The following is a 20,054-nucleotide window of genomic DNA, read 5'->3' on the forward strand; positions in this document are numbered from 1 at the left end:
ATTTTCTTTCTTACACTTAAACCCTCGAACTCACGTCACAAAACGTGAGCTATTGCGTTAAATGTGTTTCTGTCCGGCCAACCTTGATGGTTTTTAAATATATTATCTTGCCAATACAACGTACAAATCGAATGTCTCAAGTTACAACGAAATAACTGCAGTAATTATTACGTAGGGACAACTTGGGTGGGAAGAGGGACTCCATGTGACGTCACTCAACGTGGACACGTTGAATGGCAACATTAAATTTACAAGACTATAAACATATTTAACCTTAGTCTCACAGCCGCCTGCGTGTTTACAGTGAAAACCCAAAACAACATTCTTGGATGGAAATTTCACATCTCCAAATTTGGTCAATTTCTTATTTTTTATATGTTTTCCTCCCACAAATTTATATTGGCCAGTCTGATACTTTGACAAAAAAAATTCTGGAAAAAAAAATATATTTTTCAGTTTAACAACTGAAAATGGCAATCGGAGAAAAACGTCCCTTATACGCTTTTAAAACGAACGTGCTGGTCCCATTATTTCAGTCCAATTTCATATGAACTGTACAAAAAAAGGAAAGTGTGCTGCTGATTTGAATTTGGCGTTTAGAAGATGCTTGCGAGCGTTCCGATATCACTGGAATTGTATTGACGGAGCCCGATTATGACGTGCAGTGTGCCTAATTAATTGTTTTACGATTGATGCGTTGTGTGGTTAGTGACAATAAAGTCTCCAAGCTATAGGGGGCAGCAGGTCTCACGAGACGAAGCGGAAAAGAGAAACCAACCAACTTCCTGCTGCCTGTCCTGAAGAGTGCAGGCCAGTGCGGCGCAATTGACTGTGGCAATGTCTCATCTCATTTTGTTGCTGCTCAAAGTGATTATGTTATGCTTCGCCGTTGAGGCCGTGTTTGAGGATCAAGTGGGAAAGTTTGACTGGTAAAATCTAACATTCCATGGCGTGCGCTTTCAAAAGACTTTAAAGTTGTCTTAGACTTGCTAATGCTAACACCTGCTAGGGTGCGTCTGTGCACCGTCAACTGTCTTTGAATTAGGAGTGGACGTCACATTGTATGAAAGAAAATGTAAAATACCGGTATTCGTAGAACACTGCTGGCATTATAGTATTTGCTGCTTTTTTGGATGTTATTCATGAATCTTAGCCTTTAGTTTGATCTGGTGGCAATATTGCAGGACTTGTGTGTGAAAAATATTTTCATGTGTCTAAAATAACTTGACATTTTTACAGACCGAAGCAATTTTTATGTTTACCGAGTGGTACTGTTTTTAATGTTCTACAATACATACTCTAATTTTAATATTTTTCAATTAGATGCAGTTTTTTTTTTTATTAGCCAGATGCATTATTGAATAAAAAAAAAATGTAAAGAAAGGAAAATATAAAATGAAGCATCAACAACGTTTATCTTATCTTTTGGAAAGCACAACATCAGTAGTTTAAGAAATGAATACAGGCCAGTGCAGCAGGAACACTGTAAGCACTAGTTTAAAAAAAAAAAATATATATATATCAATAATCGCTTATTTATTTACTTTATTTTGCTTTGGCTCCTTCTGAAAGGCTCTGGAGACACTGTTTAAATGGTGCTTCAAATTGACGTTTTGCCGAAACTTATCAGTTGCTAGAACCTAGTCCCCTTTTTTGGACTACATATTCAACATTTATATACCACTAAAAACAGACCATATTCATTTCTCTAAACAGGAGGCAGCAGTATGTTGGTGATGTCCGCTTTGCCCATTTTGATGCACACCTGCAGTCATCCAAAAAGGTGATAATGGCAACTGAGAAAAATATCTTCGCTGCAGTGAACACCAGGACTGGAGAACTTTGTGAGTATTTTCTTGGTGTGTGCATTGTAAAATACATGTACTGGTTCATGTGGCAAATCCCTCTTTTTTGTGAGGGCTTAATATCATGTCTCCTACTTGCAGTTTGGCGACATGTGGATAAGAATGGGCCGGAGGGAAACATTAATGCTCTTCTGCATCATGGACAAGGTGAGTTTGTGAACCATTGAGTGGTAGTGTTTACTGAACTATTGATTTTATCTACCAGATACTGTGCTTGTGGTGGGAAACGGCCGTATACTGCGTTCTTGGGATATAAATGTTGGTGGTTTGAATTGGGAGATTGTCCTGGACTCTGGCAGGTGAGAGAACACTTGACTTATGCTAGTCGGTGCTCTATTGTCCATTCTGTTGTCGAGCGATGTCTGTTTTTCTTCAATCTTCCAGTTTCCAGGCGGCATGTTTTGTTGGACAGCAAGACGTAGTTAAGCATGTGGCTGTTTTAAAGAAAACTGCCCTGTCCCTTCATTATCTGTCTAATGGCCATCAAAAGTGGATTGAGAATCTTCCAGATAGGTAAGCGCTCCAATTTTTAATAGCCATATAAAATGCCTTGATACTTTTCAATGAAATATATTTAGAGCACAGGGAAGGGGTAAAACAAATCTGGTTTTTTTTAATATGGTCTCTTCTTATTTTGGTGCCTCTGGAACACATCTGCTGTGATAAACCGGTGTTCACTGTATTTAGTGTTTCTTTCTGTAATGTCCCAAGATGCCACAAGATGTCACCAAAGTCCCGTCTAATGGGACAGTAAATCATATCTAAATCAGTTCGATTATTTTCCAAATCGTTCAGCCCTAACATGAACTTCAAAATATTAACAAAAAGAATTGGAAAATAGAGGTAGGCGGTGCTTCATTTGCATTATGGATTGGAAACTAAAGCTTTATTTCCCCATGTCTTTCCAGCGAGACAGTAGATTACCAGTTTGTGTATTCTGGAGGAACTGGCGAAGTGTATGTACTGGGAGTTCTGCCTCATTCCCACATTGCTATCGTGACTTATAGTGTGGAAGATGGAGAGATAATAAAGCAGGTATTCACAAATGAATGTTCGCCTTTGTGGAAAGCCGCTCGTCGGTGATACCTGGGCAATGTCGCAAGCGTTTTGATCGAATTTCTTTGTTTGCTTGTTGAGGTTTCAGTGGAAGCTCCATGGCTGTCCAACTTGCAAGCCAGCTGTGCCATGGTCGGCCAGGGAATATTGACGTGCGTGGATGCCTCCACAGCCTCTCTCTACACACTTGATGTTCATGCACAGTCACAGATGACGCAAATCTCTTTGCAGGTATTTGCCGGAATAAAACATTCTCCATGGTCTCATATTGTTAATTTGTTTCAAACGGTTTTCCTATCCGTAGTCACTGGGACTTGATGTTTCGCCCGACTTTCGTCCAGTGTTGGTTTACACCCAGCCCAATCCGTCCCGACGCCCACTCACTGAGTTCCTCCTTCAGCTCAGTCCCGACCATTACCTGCTCCTTCAGCTCAACAATGGACTGATAGTCACACTGAGGGATTTCAAGCCTGTACGTAAGAAACCTGCACCACCGTAGTCTTAATCTTTGAATCGTCAGTTATAGAAAGTTATTGAAAAGTATTTAATTAGTGATTAATTAAGATAGGCATAGAAGACAGAAGGCATATCTTTCATCCCTCCCGCCTTCGGTTTGACAAAACAAATATAATTTACTGTGGAGAAACTGAAATTGTATAATTTTTATCTGCCCCCTTTTCAAAGAGTTGAGACCCGTCACTTTTGTCTTGATTTACAGGCAATGTTGGCTTCATTTTCCACCACTGGAGATAAAACCGTCGTTGCAGTTATGTCACCAAAAAATAAAACAGTGAGTTAACGTGTCATTTGAATATCCTCCCTGCAATTGCAATCTGATTGTGTTGTTGCTAAATAATTCAGATATTTCCTTTTTTAGGCTTGCACCGTTAACTTGTTCAGTGCAGAAACTGGACGCAGACTGCTCGACACAACCTTGACTGTTAATATTGATCCCAATACTGGCAAACCAGCAAAGGTGAGGCAATGTTTTTCAAAGACAGGTTCTGGGCAGTCCTCGGTTTAGTCATCTCCGCTGAGTCACTCATATGAACCTTAAAGCTGTCATTGTTTCCGTTCTGTCTTTCAGATGTACATTCAGACGTTCCTGAAAAAAGACGACTCTGTTGGCTACAGGATCATGCTGCAGACTCAAGATCACGCACTAAGCTTCATGCAACAGCCAGGTAACGTTGCTTTGAATAAGGGGCAGAGTCCTATGCTGCTATTTGGGGGGGGTTTAAGGTAATGTAAATAAAACCGCATAGGTAAATGAACAAAGACGCATTGTTTGCCATAATTAAATCATAGCAGTAATATGGTGGTTAACATTTATGAACCAGCTTGACGGTTTTTAATTCGGTTAAATTCACTGTACAAACAAGTTTCAGGTACGCTGCCTCAAGACAACGGTAGAGGATGCATCATTCGCCCATGTTTTTCTGCCTTCTACTGATTATCCCATGTAATGATAAAGTAATAGGATAAAAAAATATTTTGCATTATTTATCAACAAAACCATTTGGGGTTGCCATCCTTCTGTCCTTACACCCGATGAGTTTTGACTTTCTGTGTGTAGGGCTTTAAAAAGCCTAGTAAAAGACATGGGTGTCAACGAATCAACATACAGTATCTGATATAAGCTCAGTTTAGAAGCTAACGACTAATCGATTGAATTGTCAGTTGTGGTTATGAGGGATGAGCTTTCAATTATGAAAGCATTTTAAAAAAATAATTCTGACAAATAAACTCAAATGAATCAGATCAGGAGTGTAGCCTAACTTTTGCCTTCAGCTCTGTCACTTTAAAAGACCAACCAGTAAGTGTGTCTGTTTTCAGGACGTGTCATGTGGACCAGAGAGGAGTCCCTGTCAGACGTAGTGACCATGGAAATGGTGGATCTACCCCTCACGGGAACACAGGCCGAGCTGGAGGGTGAATTCGGCAAAAAGGCTGGTAAATGTTTCCTTTTGAAGCATCAAACCCTGCAGTGTTGTATTATGCAATCACTTTGTTGCTTTTAGCTTCACTTTTTCTCTTTCTATCCATTTTATTGCTGCACTTGGATTCAGCCATTCAAGGTAAAAAGAAAATGTCTCAGCCCTTGTAATTATTATAGATTTCCTTTATTTTGCTCCTCTTCTAGTCTTGTTTCTCCTCACATTTTTCTCCAAGCTGTAGTCTGCTAATCTGATGAGGTAAAACAGGCTGAATTTACACTGCCTGCCCAAATGCCAATTGTAATCTGAAGATATCTGATTTCATGTGATATTTTCATATCTACATTGCCATCAAGTATGTAAAATTGGTGACACTTAAGAGCAAATTGTCACTTGACCCTTATAATGTAAATCCAGTGTTTACATGAGAGACTGCAGGGCTTATATCAAACACCGACTGCATTCTTCGCTTGCACTCCTGTCAAGATGGTCTGCTGTCAATGGTGCTGAAGCGGCTCTCCTCCCAGCTCATTCTCCTGCAAGCCTGGATCGCTCATCTCTGGAAACTCTTCTACGACGCACGCAAACCTCACAGCCAAGTTAAAAATGACGTGAGCATTGAGACGCTGTCCAGAGATGAATTCAACCTTCAAAAAATGATGGTCATGGTCACCGCATCTGGCAAGGTACGCCACGGTCTTTTGATTCTTGTTTTATGATTATGTTATACAGTGTGTGACCGTGATGCAACTAGGCCTTTAAAAAATCACCCACTTCCTTCATTCCATTTGCAAAATACTATTTGTGCAGCAGATGTTTCTGCAGTGATGCCCAAAACATTGAGTAGATTGGACAGAAGACAGTGTATCATTGTTTCAAATGACCCCAAGATGGGACTTCCTCCCATTAATTACAGCTGCTCCATTCAGTGACTTGTATTTTTGATTTTTAGTTCTATTTGTTTCTGTCATTCCATCAAAATGTGGCTCAAGGCCTGCTGCACTTCCAAATATGTTTTTTAAAATCAATAATATGTACTTCTACGACATATCGATGCTGTTCAAATTGTGAATTGCAGTAAAACATGTGGGCAACGTTGGGTTACTCGTGAAAACTACGCACCGATCGCTATGACTGTGAAACCGGTCTGTGGCACCAAAACGTTGGATTGCTATTTGACATTTTCACTGATGGTTAAATATTTTGGCGGATGATGATCAGCGTCCTCTTCTCTGCTCTTCAGCTTTTTGGCATTGACAGCAAGACGGGCACTATTTTATGGCGACACTACCTGGAGAACGTCCCATCAAACGCAGCCTTCAAACTTATGGTGCAACGGACTACTGCCCACTTCCCTCACCCCCCTCAGTGCACACTGCTCATCAAAAACAAGGTATGCCACCACAAGATCCCAAAGAAAGGAACATTTGAATATTTATCAAATCTATCCTGCTTATCATTGTTTTGGGCTTTGTTTACCAACCAGGACACAGGCTTGACAACACTCCATGTATTCAACCCCATCTTCGGGAAGAAGAGCCACGTTGCCCCACCTGCTCTGCCTCAGCCAATACTTCAGTCACTATTGCTTCCACTCATGGACCAGGATTACGCTAAAGTCTTACTGCTTGTCGACGACCAGTATAAGGTCACACTGCACAATGGCACAAATAAACAACCTGCTGTTGTGGCAATGGAGTCAAAACTATTTTTCTTAAATCACAGGTGTCTGCCTTTCCCTCCACAAAGAATGTCTTGCAGCAGCTCCAGGAAATGGCTGCTTCTATATTCTTCTACCTGGTGGATTCCAGCAAGGGGAGCCTGTCTGGATATAGGCTGCGAACGGTAAGTGACTTTTGTAATACTGAACTTGTCAAAGGCTCTTATGGCTGGGTGATTCATCTTTTTTTTTTTCATTTATGATACTTTGTACTTAGTTACTATACTCGGTGACCTTATGCAATTTTTCAATAAAGGGACTAGCGATTTTTGATTTTTGACTGGAAGCAATATAAATTGAATAGAATTTATAGAATTAAGCAGTTTGTGCATCATTAGTAATTCATTGCCATTGAGCAGCTTCTTCTGGTGTATGCGCGCTTTGGCCACATGGGGGCACTGTAATACGGCTATACATGGTAGAGAGGAGACAGTCAACTCTTCAGTACGATGCTGTAATATTAGTCATTTTTTGCACATGATAAAGAAAATATGCGCGTCTATTACGTTGCATATGGTGTGCTACAATTTGCGTTTGATTAGCCGTTACATTATGGATTTTTTTAGGCTAACTCGAGTTTTTTTTTTATTAACTTTACTACTGAGACCGAGATCGGCCGAGTTTCTTTGTTTGTTTGTGGGGGTCTCTTTATCTTTGTCTCATGTGTAGGAAGTCAAATCGGCCAACAAAAGATGATTTTGTCTGATCTTAAAGCAGAGCTAATATTGGCTGTGACACAGATGCTATTCATTTGCCCAGCTATGTCGTTTTTTAATTGTTTGTTAGTATTCATCCAAACTGACCTTTCCCAACGTATAACCACGACGTCACACAATTTATTTTGCACCCTTAGGATTTGTCAACTGAGCTCATCTGGGAGGTGATTATCCCCACAGAGGTGCAGAAAATTGTCTCGATCAAAGGGAAAAGACCAAATGAGCATGTACACTCCCAAGGCCGTGTCATGGGAGATCGCAGCGTCCTTTATAAGGTAAGTGCAAAAAGGATACAGTACCTTTCTCCGGCCATGTTTGGTCCGAAGGATTTCCACCAAGATTTTATAATCAATAGTCGTGGTTTTGAATACAGTAATCCTGTTTTATTCATGAGGTATGAGGACCCTGCCCTACCGATCGAAGGACAGCATTTACAATTTGTTGGGATTCTTTCTTCGTACCATAGTACCTGAACCCCAATCTACTGGCGGTGGTGACCGAGAGCACGGACACACACCAAGAACGAAGTTTTATTGGCATCTTGCTGCTTGATGGCGTGACCGGTCGGATTATCCACGAGGCAGTTCAGAGGAGGGCCAAAGGGCCGGTTCATGTGGTGCACTCTGAAAACTGGGTCGTGGTAAGTCTTGCTGTATGTGTAACTGTATCTCCTCGGCGCTGTTAAGATCCCATTTTGTAGCCTTTGTCTAAAAGGGCTCTGTCAGCGTTGATTGCATTTTGCTCATTTCCAGTATGAATACTGGAGCACCAAGTCTCGCAGGAACGAGTTTTCAGTCATCGAACTGTACGAGGGAATGGAGCTGTACAATAGCACTGTGTTCAGCTCTCTGGATCGGCCGCACGCCCCGCAAGTGCTACAGCAGTCCTACATTTTCCCTTCGTCCATCTCCACCATGGAGGCCACGCTGACCGAGAAAGGCATTACAAGCCGCCATCTGCTCAGTGAGTTCTGATGAAATTAGTCCTATTTTTTATGAATAGCAAATTTCATCACTTATTCTCCCCCACAGTTGGCTTGCCATCAGGAGGAATTTTATCATTACCCAAAATGTTCCTCGACCCTCGGAGGCCTGAAATAATATCTGAGCAGAGTCGGTGAGCACTTCTGTTTGACATGCTTTTTTGTTTTTTTTGCAGTTGAGTGCTTCAACATGTTAGCTGCAGAGGACAAGTGCTATAGAAAGTAGATGGATGTGTAATTTACCAGCTTTCCCTCTAAAAAGAGCAACTACAATGAATGAAAACTAGCAAAACAATGAAAATTAAAATAAAATAAATCTTAATGACATAAAATTAACTTAGAGTTGTTTTTTTGTTTTAAACTACAAAGTTTTTTGTTTCCATACTTTGTGTTAATGTCCAGGGAGGAGAACCTGATCCCTTACGCTCCAGAGTTGATCATCCGCACAGAATGGTTTGTCAACTACAATCAATCGGTTTCAAGAGTGCGAGGCATATACACTGCCCCGTCTGGACTGGAGTCCACATGTCTGGTGAGTCTGCCCTTTTGAGTGTTTGTTTTCAGGCAGCACCACTGGTGGGAAGGAATGTTATACAGATTTATAAAGTCTGTCTTTTATGTGAGTATTTAGTTTTCGGCTGACTTTTATCTGTACTTCCTACTTCATGCTTTCTCATTATGCCAAGTAGTAGTAACAGGAATTGTTTGTAATTCATGCAAAATTTACATTTTACTTTTGTTCTCAATTACACTTCAGGTTGTATTGTAGGAATTGAATCAGTACTACTTTTACCAGTGTTTTGTTAAACAAAAGTAGTGTGAAGTACTACCTTTGTGCAACAGTATAGTGAAATGTGCCCCTTGACCCCTACAGGTGGTGGCCTACGGTCTAGACATCTACCAAACCCGCGTCTATCCCTCTAAACAATTTGATGTGCTTAAAGATGACTATGACTACATGCTGATCAGCAGTGTGCTGTTCGCACTCTTCTTTGCCACAATGATCAGCAAGCGGTTGGCCGAAGTCAAGCTGCTCAACAGGGCCTGGCGGTAAAGCACTCGTTGGCTGCGTCCCCAGTTCAAAAACAGCCTGGATGCTGCACGTTTGACTTTAGCACGGGAAGACGTCCGTCAGGTAAAAAAAACGCCCGTAGAGAACTGCAAAGGTAAGGGAGGGTGGTAGGTGAAAAATGAATTAAGGTTTTTATGTGTTTTTTTTAACTTATTTGAAGGACAATGAAGGCATAATGGAGGATTTTTTTGTGCCATGTTTTGATGAAATCTAGCAAAAAGAACATCGACTTGAATATATTAACTTGCTACAAATAATGTAAGTGGAGGATGAATCCCTAACCCCCCCACCCCCGAAGCAGCCAATTCAATCTTAACATTTTTCACCACTACCAGGTGAAACGTTTATTTCATCAGGGCAGTCCTCCTGCTGTGTGTAAAGCTGTATGCTAACCATTAAAAATGTCTCATCCAGTTGTAGAATTAAAGTCAAGGTACCACTGTATGTTGTGTTGGGTGGAGAGGAAAAAAAAAGTTCTTCACACAAGTTTAATTAATAAGTTATTTATAAATAAATGATTTTTTTTTTTTTTTTTTTACAACCACATCATTTCCAAACATTTTACACTGTGGCTGAGGTGGACACATAACCTTCTAGAGAATGTGAAACTTGTCAGTGTAACCAAGGTTGTAAACACCGCACTGATCCTCTCAGGAGGAAACGTAACATCATGCCCAACGCATCCGCACATTGAACACAAACGCATACACACTGTAGGTAGTGTACTTTGTTTTTGCTGATTTGACAAATACAAATTATATGTGCCCGTTGTGTTCACTGGACACTGTTGAGAAAAGAATTGCAAAGTTTGCATAATTTAAAATGACTTTCATATTTTGATTTTTTGCTATGACAAATTTTTGTCAGTTAACCTCATGAAAATAAATCAGTTATTGTTGGTAGTAAATGTTTCACTGATTCTTCTTTTGCGATTTTACAATAACCAGAGCTAAAAGACCGACATAATGGAACGATTTATGCGTACAAATAAGACACTAAATGGTTGAATTTATTAGGGCTGTGTGTTGTGCAATTGTTGTGTTCATTGTTCAATCAGTCGTCATTATGAGTGATATTATAAATACGTACATAGAATTTCAAGCAGCATCTTAAAGAAATATAACACATGGAATGATGTCTGACACAAGCCCAGCTTGTTGAAACAGTAATTATATGATCACATTTAAGTGTACAATACATAGCGTATTTTAGAATCTGCTCTGTTTGGATTGCAGCATGTTTTGTCATTGGAACGTTACAGAGTACTGGAATAAAATATTGTCCCCAAAGGAAGTTCCTCAGGAACGACAAGGCAACTAAATCCTACAACTCGAGAGAGAATACTGGAATGTTAAGAGGATTTCCAGGTTGACCTAGAGCAAATACTGTACTAATAATCATTGGCAAAATGTTTGAAACAACAGAGAAACACACAGTGCTGTTAACATTTTTGTTTTTTTGTTTTTTTTAAAGAAAAATATTTCACTATTAAAAGATAAGGCACATGAATTCAGCTTGTGGATCTTGTCACACTTTCAGCCACTCTTGTTAAAGGACATATCCTACTGATGCTATCGTGTCTGTGTGTACTGTGCTCTTCCAACGCCATTTAAAAAATGTTAAATAAATATTTCTGCTTATAAATGCTCGGGTAATATTTCCTGAGAAAATAAAAACGTCTTAATGTATGGGGTGATTTGGCACTGTATTATGAGGTGAAGGAACTTCATTTAGTCAGGCCGTAGCCCTGTCTAATGGAAAGTACTGTTTTGCCACCACCTTCTGGCATTTATCGGCAATGGGGGGGGTCATTTAATAATGAATGTTCACCATTTGTGGCAGGCCACAAAAAGCCACAAATAACCAGTTATAAGCAGTTGTCAGATGATACCAATTAATAGTAGGTGTACCATATCAGCCCATTGATTTGATCTACAAAACGCCTGGCAAAACAAAACATGTCCGGGCGAACCATTTGAAGGTTCCACAGTGTGGTACTATTATGTTACACTACTTAGCCATATTTCACAGCCGGAAGCTTCTAAGCTAAAGGAATGATTCAAGTGACCGTTTTCTCCTTTTAAAACTCTGATGGCTTAATTGACTAAGCTCCCGAATAGCGTACGCTTAAAAGATTACATGCATTGTTGGTGAGCATGATCCACGAAGATGGCGGTGTAACTGGGAACGCGTGTAAGAGTGGTGGAGAACAACCGATTTAGGACTGCAGTATGTAAAAGTCTTATTTTAGGAAAGCCTACAATCGTATCGAAGCCATGTTTTGTTTGATTTCATTAATTCATAAAGCTTGGGAATTGGATGTATTGTATTGAAACCTGCATAGCAGAATAGACGCTTAATAATTTTTGTGTCTGGCATTTCAGAAATGTTCACGAGTGAGAAAAGATCCTTTCAGTTTGCCAACACCTCGCCACAATCGTCATTGGTTTACACCCGCCTTTTAAACGCTGTATTTAAAGACAGAAATATTTGTTTCAGGTTTGAGGAATCACATTGAATGTGTGAAATGACTATTTGCATCAACTTCTCACTGTGTTTTGCCTGTTTTGACCCGAATTGCGCAGCTATATCTGTTTGGCAAAGGCTTGGTCGGTAGATCAACTTCCATGTCTGTTTTGCAAACGTCACATAAATCAGACTCATGGGAGTTTAACGGTTCTGCCATCCGTTTCCCAACCTGGCGGGTTCACTCAAGAGTCGCCCTCGTCTGTCCGCGAATGTCTTTTGCCGCGGCGGGAGGAGAAGGTAATGCGTGGCGCTGGCCTGTCTGCCGTCCTTCAAAATGGGAACGATGCAGGGAGAGAGCTGAGCCACCGGAGGCGCCCTCTCGCTCAGCAGCGACTTGCTCACATATTTCGGGTTAGCAGCAAAACTCTGTGTGGCCGGCATCACGCCGTTGATGTAAATTGGGAGGCTTTTGGGACTCGGGGAACGTGGCGGGCACGGGGGCACCAATGGGACTCTTGGAGGGATTTTGGGCGGCTTATCCTCGCCAGCCGCAGTCTTAAGGTAGGTTTTTAGAGGGATTGGGATACGAGGAGGAATTTGGGGCTTCTCAGAAGGGATGGCGGAGGAGGAGAAGCAGTTGAGTTTATGGTCTGCATGTCTACTCCACAATGTTTCCTGCTGGTTGTCTGCCAGGGAAACAGAAGCGCCGAGCTCGACCTCTCTGCTTGTTGATTTGTCTTCTCTGCCAGGCCAGGAGAAGGCCAAGGCGGGGTTCCCAGGCTGTGACGCTGCTCCCTGATAGGCGGCATTAACTTGACCTCTGCTCCCGCACACCATTTTAGGGCAGCTTTTGGGCAAAAGTGGCCGTCGCTCGCTGGTGAAGAATTCCACCTCATTATCCGCCGCCTCGTCGGACATGAGCTCCTCAGGGTCAGGTAACGGCGGCAATGGTTTGGCTTCTCTCTGCGGGCCCCAACACACAGTCCATCGGTGGGAAGAACAATGAGGCACCACCTGGTCTTCATGTAGTCCAAGTGTCTTTTCCAATGGGAGGCAGTAGGAATCAGAATAGGATGGAAACTTTGGTAGGACGAGGTTTGCTGTGAAAGCACAAATTAAATAACAGTTGAAAATATGTCTTGAACTTGCACAATTTGTGAGACTGCAATTGTTTTTATAGTGGTAAACTTCCGAACGGAGCTCAGCTTGTTTGCTCCAATGCGAAAGTGATTTAGGACAAGACGATTAAAAGTGTGTCACTGTCCAAATAATGGCGGACCTATCTGTACAAGGTCTTGCTATCACAGCTTCCTCCTTGGAAGGAAATGGCTCTCAGAGCAAGAAAGATGACAAAGAACACGCAATCCCTCAGTCAAGCTTGGTGATTGGTCAGGAAGGGGCAAAACACGCAGGGGGGAGCAGGTGCCGAGGAGGTCCAAACAGGAAAGGGAGCGCAAACGCGTAGAAAACAACCGCTTAACCCGTCACCTTTGTCGTCAAACATCAGCCACAACACCCTGATTAACGCAGAGAATGGCCACTATCTTAACAGAGCTTCCCATAACTTTCCTTATGGAAACATCCGACGTGGCCCAGACGGCAGGAGCAGATGGTGACCTGGCAGGAAGAGGGTGGGGGTGGGGGCAAGGGGGCTGATAGGGTCCCCTCTGTGAGACCGCTCAGTCCACGCAAAGCCTGCTGAGCAACTGCATGACTTTCTAACGCTACAGCTTGGCTTCGCAATCATCTCGCCTATGGAAGAATAACAAAGTCTCCATCTGAAGAATGAGCTATCATAATATTAGTTCAGCCTTATGTATAGCAAATAAAGCACCATATTTGTTTTCATCTTACACTTAAGCCATAACAGACACCGCAAGCCTAACAATCAGACTTTTCAATTAGTCAAAATCGAATGATAGATGATAATTTCCTCACATACATACATACAGTACATAGATACATACTATGTCTGTTACTACTATTAGAATTACAGCACAGACGATGTAGATTTTATGAGGCCTATGCCGGTTCCAATTTTTGGAAGAATAAAATTTCAATAATTTAATCTGCTGATTAATCGAAAAGATAAGTATGAAATGTTTTGGTCTCAACGCAAAAAAAAAGGCAGATTCTTGCCAATTTTAAAAGAGCGAATATTGGCCAATTAAATGGACAACCAATGGAGTATGAAATTAGTAGATAATTATTTTGATAATAGATGAATTTTTTAGAGACCTGGATTAATTTAAACTTTCCGGCTCATCAGATTTTCACCCTGAGAGCAGTAAATATTCTCAGATTTCTGTAGTCCTCCATGAAAGCAGATTTATTGAGTTCAAAATGCTTTTACTTTAGAAAACAGTGGTCAACATTTTTGCCTATTTCCTGATGTGGATTAATTTGAATTAATTTAATTTGTGTATTTTCTGCACTGTTGATTTGGAAAAAAAATGTCCTGATTTCAATATAGGGATGGTAATTAAGATTTGATCCTATTCAATTAATCAATAGATTAATTGACAGATTACACATTTTTGTATTAGCCATTGCTCTTGCTCTTTCTAAATGCATTATGTTATTAAATGTGTTTGTATTATTTGAAAGTGTTTAGATATAAAGACCTTTTAGTGCCACAAATGTTATTAAAACATGCCTAGGGTGTTTTTAAATATAAATAAATAATATTTCGATATCGCGGATTTCACTTACTGCAACGTGTTTAGAGTTACAAGCGTCATGGAATGGATTAACCTCATGTCTCAAGGCGTCACTGTATTATAATTTATTCATCATTTGTGTAAGGTACACATTACCTGGGGACAGGCAATTGCTATGAAAGAAATAGTACACACTAAAGGTTGCACATTTGGAAGACTTCCACCTTGGTATCTAAATGTATTCTTCTAAGAGGTCAAATTAGCATTTTGGCAATAACAACCTTTATATAAGAGAATAACCGAGTTTTAAACAAAGATGTATTCATTCAAAATATTCATGTGCCTAGACAGAATATTCGACGAATATAAAGGAGACTTACGGTTGCAATCTTGGACCATTTGCTGCTCGGTCAGGTTGTGTTCCACGTGGCCGCTCGGCAGGCCCAAGCACACTCTGCAAAGCAAGCGTGGGTTGAGAAGTCGACACAGAATTGCGCACGTGTCAATCATTTGTGCACGTAACCCGTTCTGAGTGAGTTATTACATGTAGCAGAGAGAGGATGACGAAATGTGATGTGGTCCGGATTTCAACCAACCGAGGTTATAATAGTTCACGAAAACTAACAAAATAACAAATTATTATTGAGAACAAATTGTTAACTAAATAAAATGTTTTAGAATGTTTTTAAAAAAAAAATGAAGACTGAAACTACAATGTTACATTTATAAAACTATAATTATAGGGAAAATGTCATTTGTTTTCATCTTTGTCAATGAACAGGAGTGTTTCAAGGTTCATTTTTAATGTCATGTTAGGTAAAGACGAATACTAAAACTAATAAAGGAAACTAAAATGAAGCATTTTCCAAAAATAAAATAAAACTACATTTAAATAAAACAATCTAGAACTGTATTTAAGAAAATAAGTCTGAATGAATTAAAAACTAACTATAATAAATAATTCCAAACTATTATGGCCCTGCAATCAACTTGTTTGCTGCGTATTCATGTACCTGCTGAAGTCATGTCCCCAGTTGTTCTCACTCATGTTGTGTCGGCAAGGCTCGTCTCAGAAAACATTCGGGTCTTTCCATTTAACTCATTATCGCTGCATCGCAACCAGTGCTGTTGAATAGAAACAGAAACAGAGTTATTACCCAAGTCCAGATAGGACATCTTTCGATTTCAATTACTGCACTTGTGTGAATTAGATCAGATCACTTGCTCAAATTATTGCCCTTGTGTTTCCGTAAACAAACAAGACACATTGAATAAAAAGTTACTCAATAAACGGCAATTACCCTACTGCTTGCAGGAGTACTGTGATGAACTACATAATCTAAGAACGTCATCTTATTCTAATAATAATTTAAAAAAAAAAAAAACATCCAACTATTGCCATTTGTATTGAAAATGTGCGCCCCCTTGTGTAGTCACCCACCGTAGAAGAGATTTAAGAAGCAATGATGGGTGTGGGGGAACGATGGGAAATCTAGTTAGCAAAAACGTCTAAAGGTTAAATACAGATGTAATTTCACAAGAAAATGAGGAGGAACAAGTAAAGGAAGGGTTATCTTTAAACACACATTGATTTCAATGACTTGTTATTCTATTGGGGGTTCCAACTCGAGATTAACCTCTTATGTAACATGTACTGCGCCAAGATTTGTGAGGCGGCTGCAGAGATGAACAAAAAATACATTATTTGTAGTAAATACGTCATTATCAGACCACCAGAGCTAATCGGATGATTTCAGCTGCACGCCAATGATCTCTCGCAGAAGGTATTTGGGAAACGCTGAGCGAGTCACAACAAAAACAAATCATCTTAATGCCATCTGGCTGCGGACAACTGCAAAAGGAGCGGGTCAGATGTGGGAGGACGAGCGGCAACGCTCGCCGCCCTCCTTCCTCTGTGTGGCCGGCCGGCCGGCCATGAGAGCGCGCAGTATCCGCCCTCACAACAGTGGCTGATTGTGTAGCATTCCTGTGATGCTCCACGATAAGCTTCAACGCGGTACATCCGAACAACGCGTGCTCACATTCCCGTCAAAATCCTTTTCCTGACTTCTACAGTACTGTATGTTTTAATTAGTGCTGTTTTTGTATGGGAGAAAAAGGCAGGAAAAGCGCAGTCGTTGCTCTCATGTACTGTATGTACGCTCACATCAAGTTAGTATTCACAGGGCGTATTCAAAAGGGTGACATTGGACAATAAAATATGAACACCACGTCATCCAAGCCCATAAAACGGAATGACTAATTGGGTGCAGACAGGAAAATGAAGCAACACAAAGTACTGCGCAAAGCAACACGAATGAATTATGTTTATTCATACCCATTCATTCATGGAAATGAAAATTCATCCAGTACAGTATTAGTGATAGACAAACTGTCATTTAGTGTCGCCAAACAACGATTAATTGAAAAACTAAAAATAATTTGATTACAGAAAAGTTGAAACCTAAGCTGATATTGACCTCTGCTTTACCAATTGGTGGAATTAATCAGTAGAATACTCAATTTTAAATTATTACTCAATATTTCTGACACATTTAATTATTTCATTTTTCAGTCACAATATATGACCGATCTGCACGGTTGCTTGCTGCATCGTGATCCTACTGTTACTGAGGGCAGAAATTTGATAATGTACTGAATTGGGATTTACACTGCAATTATCAACCCTAATTAATTCTACAACTGGTTTGGCGGGTTAGACCATCCAGAGCATGCATAACAAACGCACCTAATTGGATTTTGTTTCATCCTTTCAAAAACAAAAACAAAACAAGTCGCGTCAAATTCGCTCAGTGAGCCTCGGAGATGGAGGAATTGTACGGCCAGTTGGCTCAGCATGCATGAATGGAGCCACTCTCAGCTATAAATGGGCCTTTGTGACACTTTGGAGTGCGGTGAAGCAGGCCTGAGAATGCAAGTGAACTCTCCCATGAGGTGAGGACAGAAGATACACCATGGAGACCAGCGGACATAGCCAAACTATGAACAGAGGGACAACCCCAAAGGGGGAAAGCTTATTCTACTGATAGATGATGAAAAGAGGAACAAAGTGAAAGGGGAACAGCTTATTCTACTGATGGAAGAGTCTTCCTCCTCCCACACCCCATGAGTATGACAGCCATGTATAAAGTTATTCTTGGCACACATCCTGATGGGTTACTTGTTACTAAACCAACCGACTTAACAAACAAAACATGCAGTACACCTGTTTGACATATTGGTGAAACATTATCAATTATTTGGCATTGTCTTCATGCTTTATTCTTTAAACACTGATTTGACAAAAACGCATTATTAATTAATAAGACCCGACAAACTAAACACACATCAGTATGGTCTCTGCGAAGCAAGCTAATGGAGTATAAATAATGGCCTCCTCTCAAATAGCTGACTTTCTTCAAATAAGCACATCGTACCCTCTGGAGTCGAGTCAATAAACGCAAGCCCGTGTACCAGGAAAGAGCCTACACAAGCACAGGGAGAAAATGTGAACTCCACAATGAAAGAAACGTCGATGTGAGCAGACAGCCAATTTGCTGTATGTGGAAAAAATATCCATTAAATTCTTTACCCTCAACTAACCCTGTTACGTTTCGAGTCAATTTGATCTGAGCACTGAGGTGGTTAAAAAGCTGCTCGGTAGCAAGGCCCCAGGGGTGGATGAAATCTGCCTCGAGTTCCTAAAGGCTCTGGATGTTGTGGGGCTGTCCTGTGGATCAGTGGACCAGCTCTACACACATTTTGTAGACTTGGGGAAGGCGTTAGACTGTGGAGGTCTTTTGAGGGTGCTTTGAGAGTACGGGATACCGAACCGCTAAATAGGCCAACCGATGTCAGAGTTTGGTCCACATTTCCAGCAGTAAGTCGGATTCATTTCCAGTGAAAGTTGAACTCCGCCAAGGGACTGACGTCACTGATTCTGTGCATAACCTTTATGGACAGAAATTGTAGGCTCATTGAGCGGGTTCAGTATCGCATTTCTGCTTAGCAGATGATGTGGTACTGTGGGCTTCTTCAAGCCGTGATATCCAACTCTCACTGGAGCGGTTTGCAGCCGAGTGTGACATCAGGGATGAGATCCTGTCCCAAGTGAAGTATATTGGGGTCTTGTTCACAAGTGAGGACAGGATGGAGTGGGGAGCTCTACGTTCCTACCCTTATGGTCACAAGAGTTCGAAATGAGTTTCCCCCGCAAGTCGAGCAATCTAAATATGTAAATATGTCCAGTGATGCAATGTTAGACCAAATGAATACTTGAACATTTGATTTTTCTCACTGCCCACCGGTTATTTCATCACAGAAAGCTTCATTGTAACTCAAAGTGAAAAGCACTAGGCCATGAATACGAAACAAGCTAAAGAAAACCAGTTGGTACAACAGTAACTGAGTGTGCATTTTTTTTTCTGCATTCTTACTCCGTTGAGTAAAGTACTTAATAACACGTTTGTAACCTCAACACGTCATGAGTACGGCACATTTGTGTATGAACAACATTTTCCGGCCATAAATATACAAAAATCTAATGGAAAAACAGCAAGTATTGTGTTCCCGTGTCGCGTGATGATTTATTCTTAATGGTGGGAAATAACTGAGTACAAATCATTCAAATTACAAATTAAATGAGAGCACATTCTCACGGCAATAACACACAAATTAGACGTAATGGACCACAAGCAGCGAGGAGAGAAAACACGTTTGAATTGACGGTAAATTTACTTAAGGAAGTCTAATTGAAGTTTGCCTCTTCGCATTTGAATGGCGATTGTTCAGCGGTCTACTCAACATGAATAAATTCAGATTCCTACGAACGGCCGTGGGTACTCACCGACTGTCATTCAGTCTCTACTCCATCTCTCGTTCGTATCCACAACGCAGCCATGTGCATTCCCGTCCGTCAACAACAGTGCGAGGTGCGCTCACAGTGGCTCCGTGACGTCAGCACGTCTCTTTATAAATGCGCTCGTGTTCTCAAAACTCCACCCAGCATCTTCTTAAAGGAGAAACGCTCCTTTAAAAGTTCAACAAAACAAGCATCAATTTAGGAGGTTTTTTTTCTTTTTTTACATTGACGTCACACACATCCGGCGTGCAAAAACTCTGATTGCACCACTAGTAAATACTTCTGTCATTTGACCAAGGACGAGTCATTGCTGAAACAGGCTAAATGGCTTGACTCTGTTGTACGATTGCGTCAGTTGGATACGCAGGTACATTCTGCCTTTAATTGTTTTAACCAAACGTTGCTGGCATGGCTTGATGAATAATAAATTATAGTTTTGTACGTTTTTTGCAGAGATCTTCAAAGTGCGGTACTCGTTTTCTTGAGTTATCTTTAACTTACGTACATTTGTATTTTTGTCTTTGACCTTTTTTGAACTGTTATGTGAGATGCGTATGAATTGAATCATCGTGTCAGTACAGCTTTTTTTATTTCTCTACGTTGAAATGTTAGTCTTCATATTGTGCATATATTGAGATGGTGGCTTTCCATAGTTATAAAAAAAAAAAAAAAAAAATCATTAAGGATAAAACTCCCGTCTTGTTTTTGATGAACAC

General features: G+C 40.6%; 2 protein-coding genes across 3 annotated transcripts; one reads left to right on the forward strand and one right to left on the reverse strand.

Annotated features, from left to right (window-relative positions):
- The first annotated feature begins 759 nt into the window (after nucleotides 1-759).
- Nucleotides 760-9,605, forward strand: emc1 (ER membrane protein complex subunit 1). 2 transcript variants are annotated; one of them, XM_037239936.1, is made up of 23 exons: nucleotides 760-929; nucleotides 1,717-1,844; nucleotides 1,947-2,012; nucleotides 2,071-2,164; nucleotides 2,250-2,378; nucleotides 2,774-2,900; nucleotides 3,003-3,152; nucleotides 3,226-3,393; nucleotides 3,640-3,711; nucleotides 3,799-3,897; nucleotides 4,009-4,105; nucleotides 4,758-4,874; nucleotides 4,991-4,999; nucleotides 5,345-5,544; nucleotides 6,102-6,251; nucleotides 6,345-6,506; nucleotides 6,584-6,703; nucleotides 7,432-7,569; nucleotides 7,761-7,934; nucleotides 8,047-8,257; nucleotides 8,326-8,410; nucleotides 8,679-8,808; nucleotides 9,151-9,605. In XM_037239936.1, the coding sequence occupies exons 1-23, from the start codon at nucleotides 838-840 to the stop codon at nucleotides 9,328-9,330; spliced, it is 2,898 nt and encodes a 965-aa protein (XP_037095831.1). In that variant the 5' UTR covers nucleotides 760-837; the 3' UTR covers nucleotides 9,331-9,605. The 2 variants fall into 2 exon arrangements, with proteins under 2 accessions (XP_037095831.1, XP_037095840.1); XM_037239945.1 differs by lacking the exon at nucleotides 4,991-4,999.
- A 280-nt stretch (nucleotides 9,606-9,885) lies between these two features.
- LOC119115463 (ERBB receptor feedback inhibitor 1) lies at nucleotides 9,886-19,457 on the reverse strand. The gene is made up of 4 exons (XM_037239960.1): nucleotides 19,324-19,457; nucleotides 15,491-15,602; nucleotides 14,858-14,931; nucleotides 9,886-12,917 (listed from the first exon to the last, which is right to left on the reverse strand). Exons 2-4 carry the CDS (start codon nucleotides 15,523-15,525, stop codon nucleotides 12,019-12,021), a joined length of 1,008 nt encoding a protein of 335 aa, XP_037095855.1. The 5' UTR covers nucleotides 15,526-15,602; nucleotides 19,324-19,457; the 3' UTR covers nucleotides 9,886-12,018.
- Nucleotides 19,458-20,054: the final 597 nt, after the last annotated feature.

This window comes from Syngnathus acus, chromosome 2, assembly GCF_901709675.1.
Source record: "Syngnathus acus chromosome 2, fSynAcu1.2, whole genome shotgun sequence".
NCBI classification, from domain to species: Eukaryota; Metazoa; Chordata; class Actinopteri; order Syngnathiformes; family Syngnathidae; genus Syngnathus; species Syngnathus acus.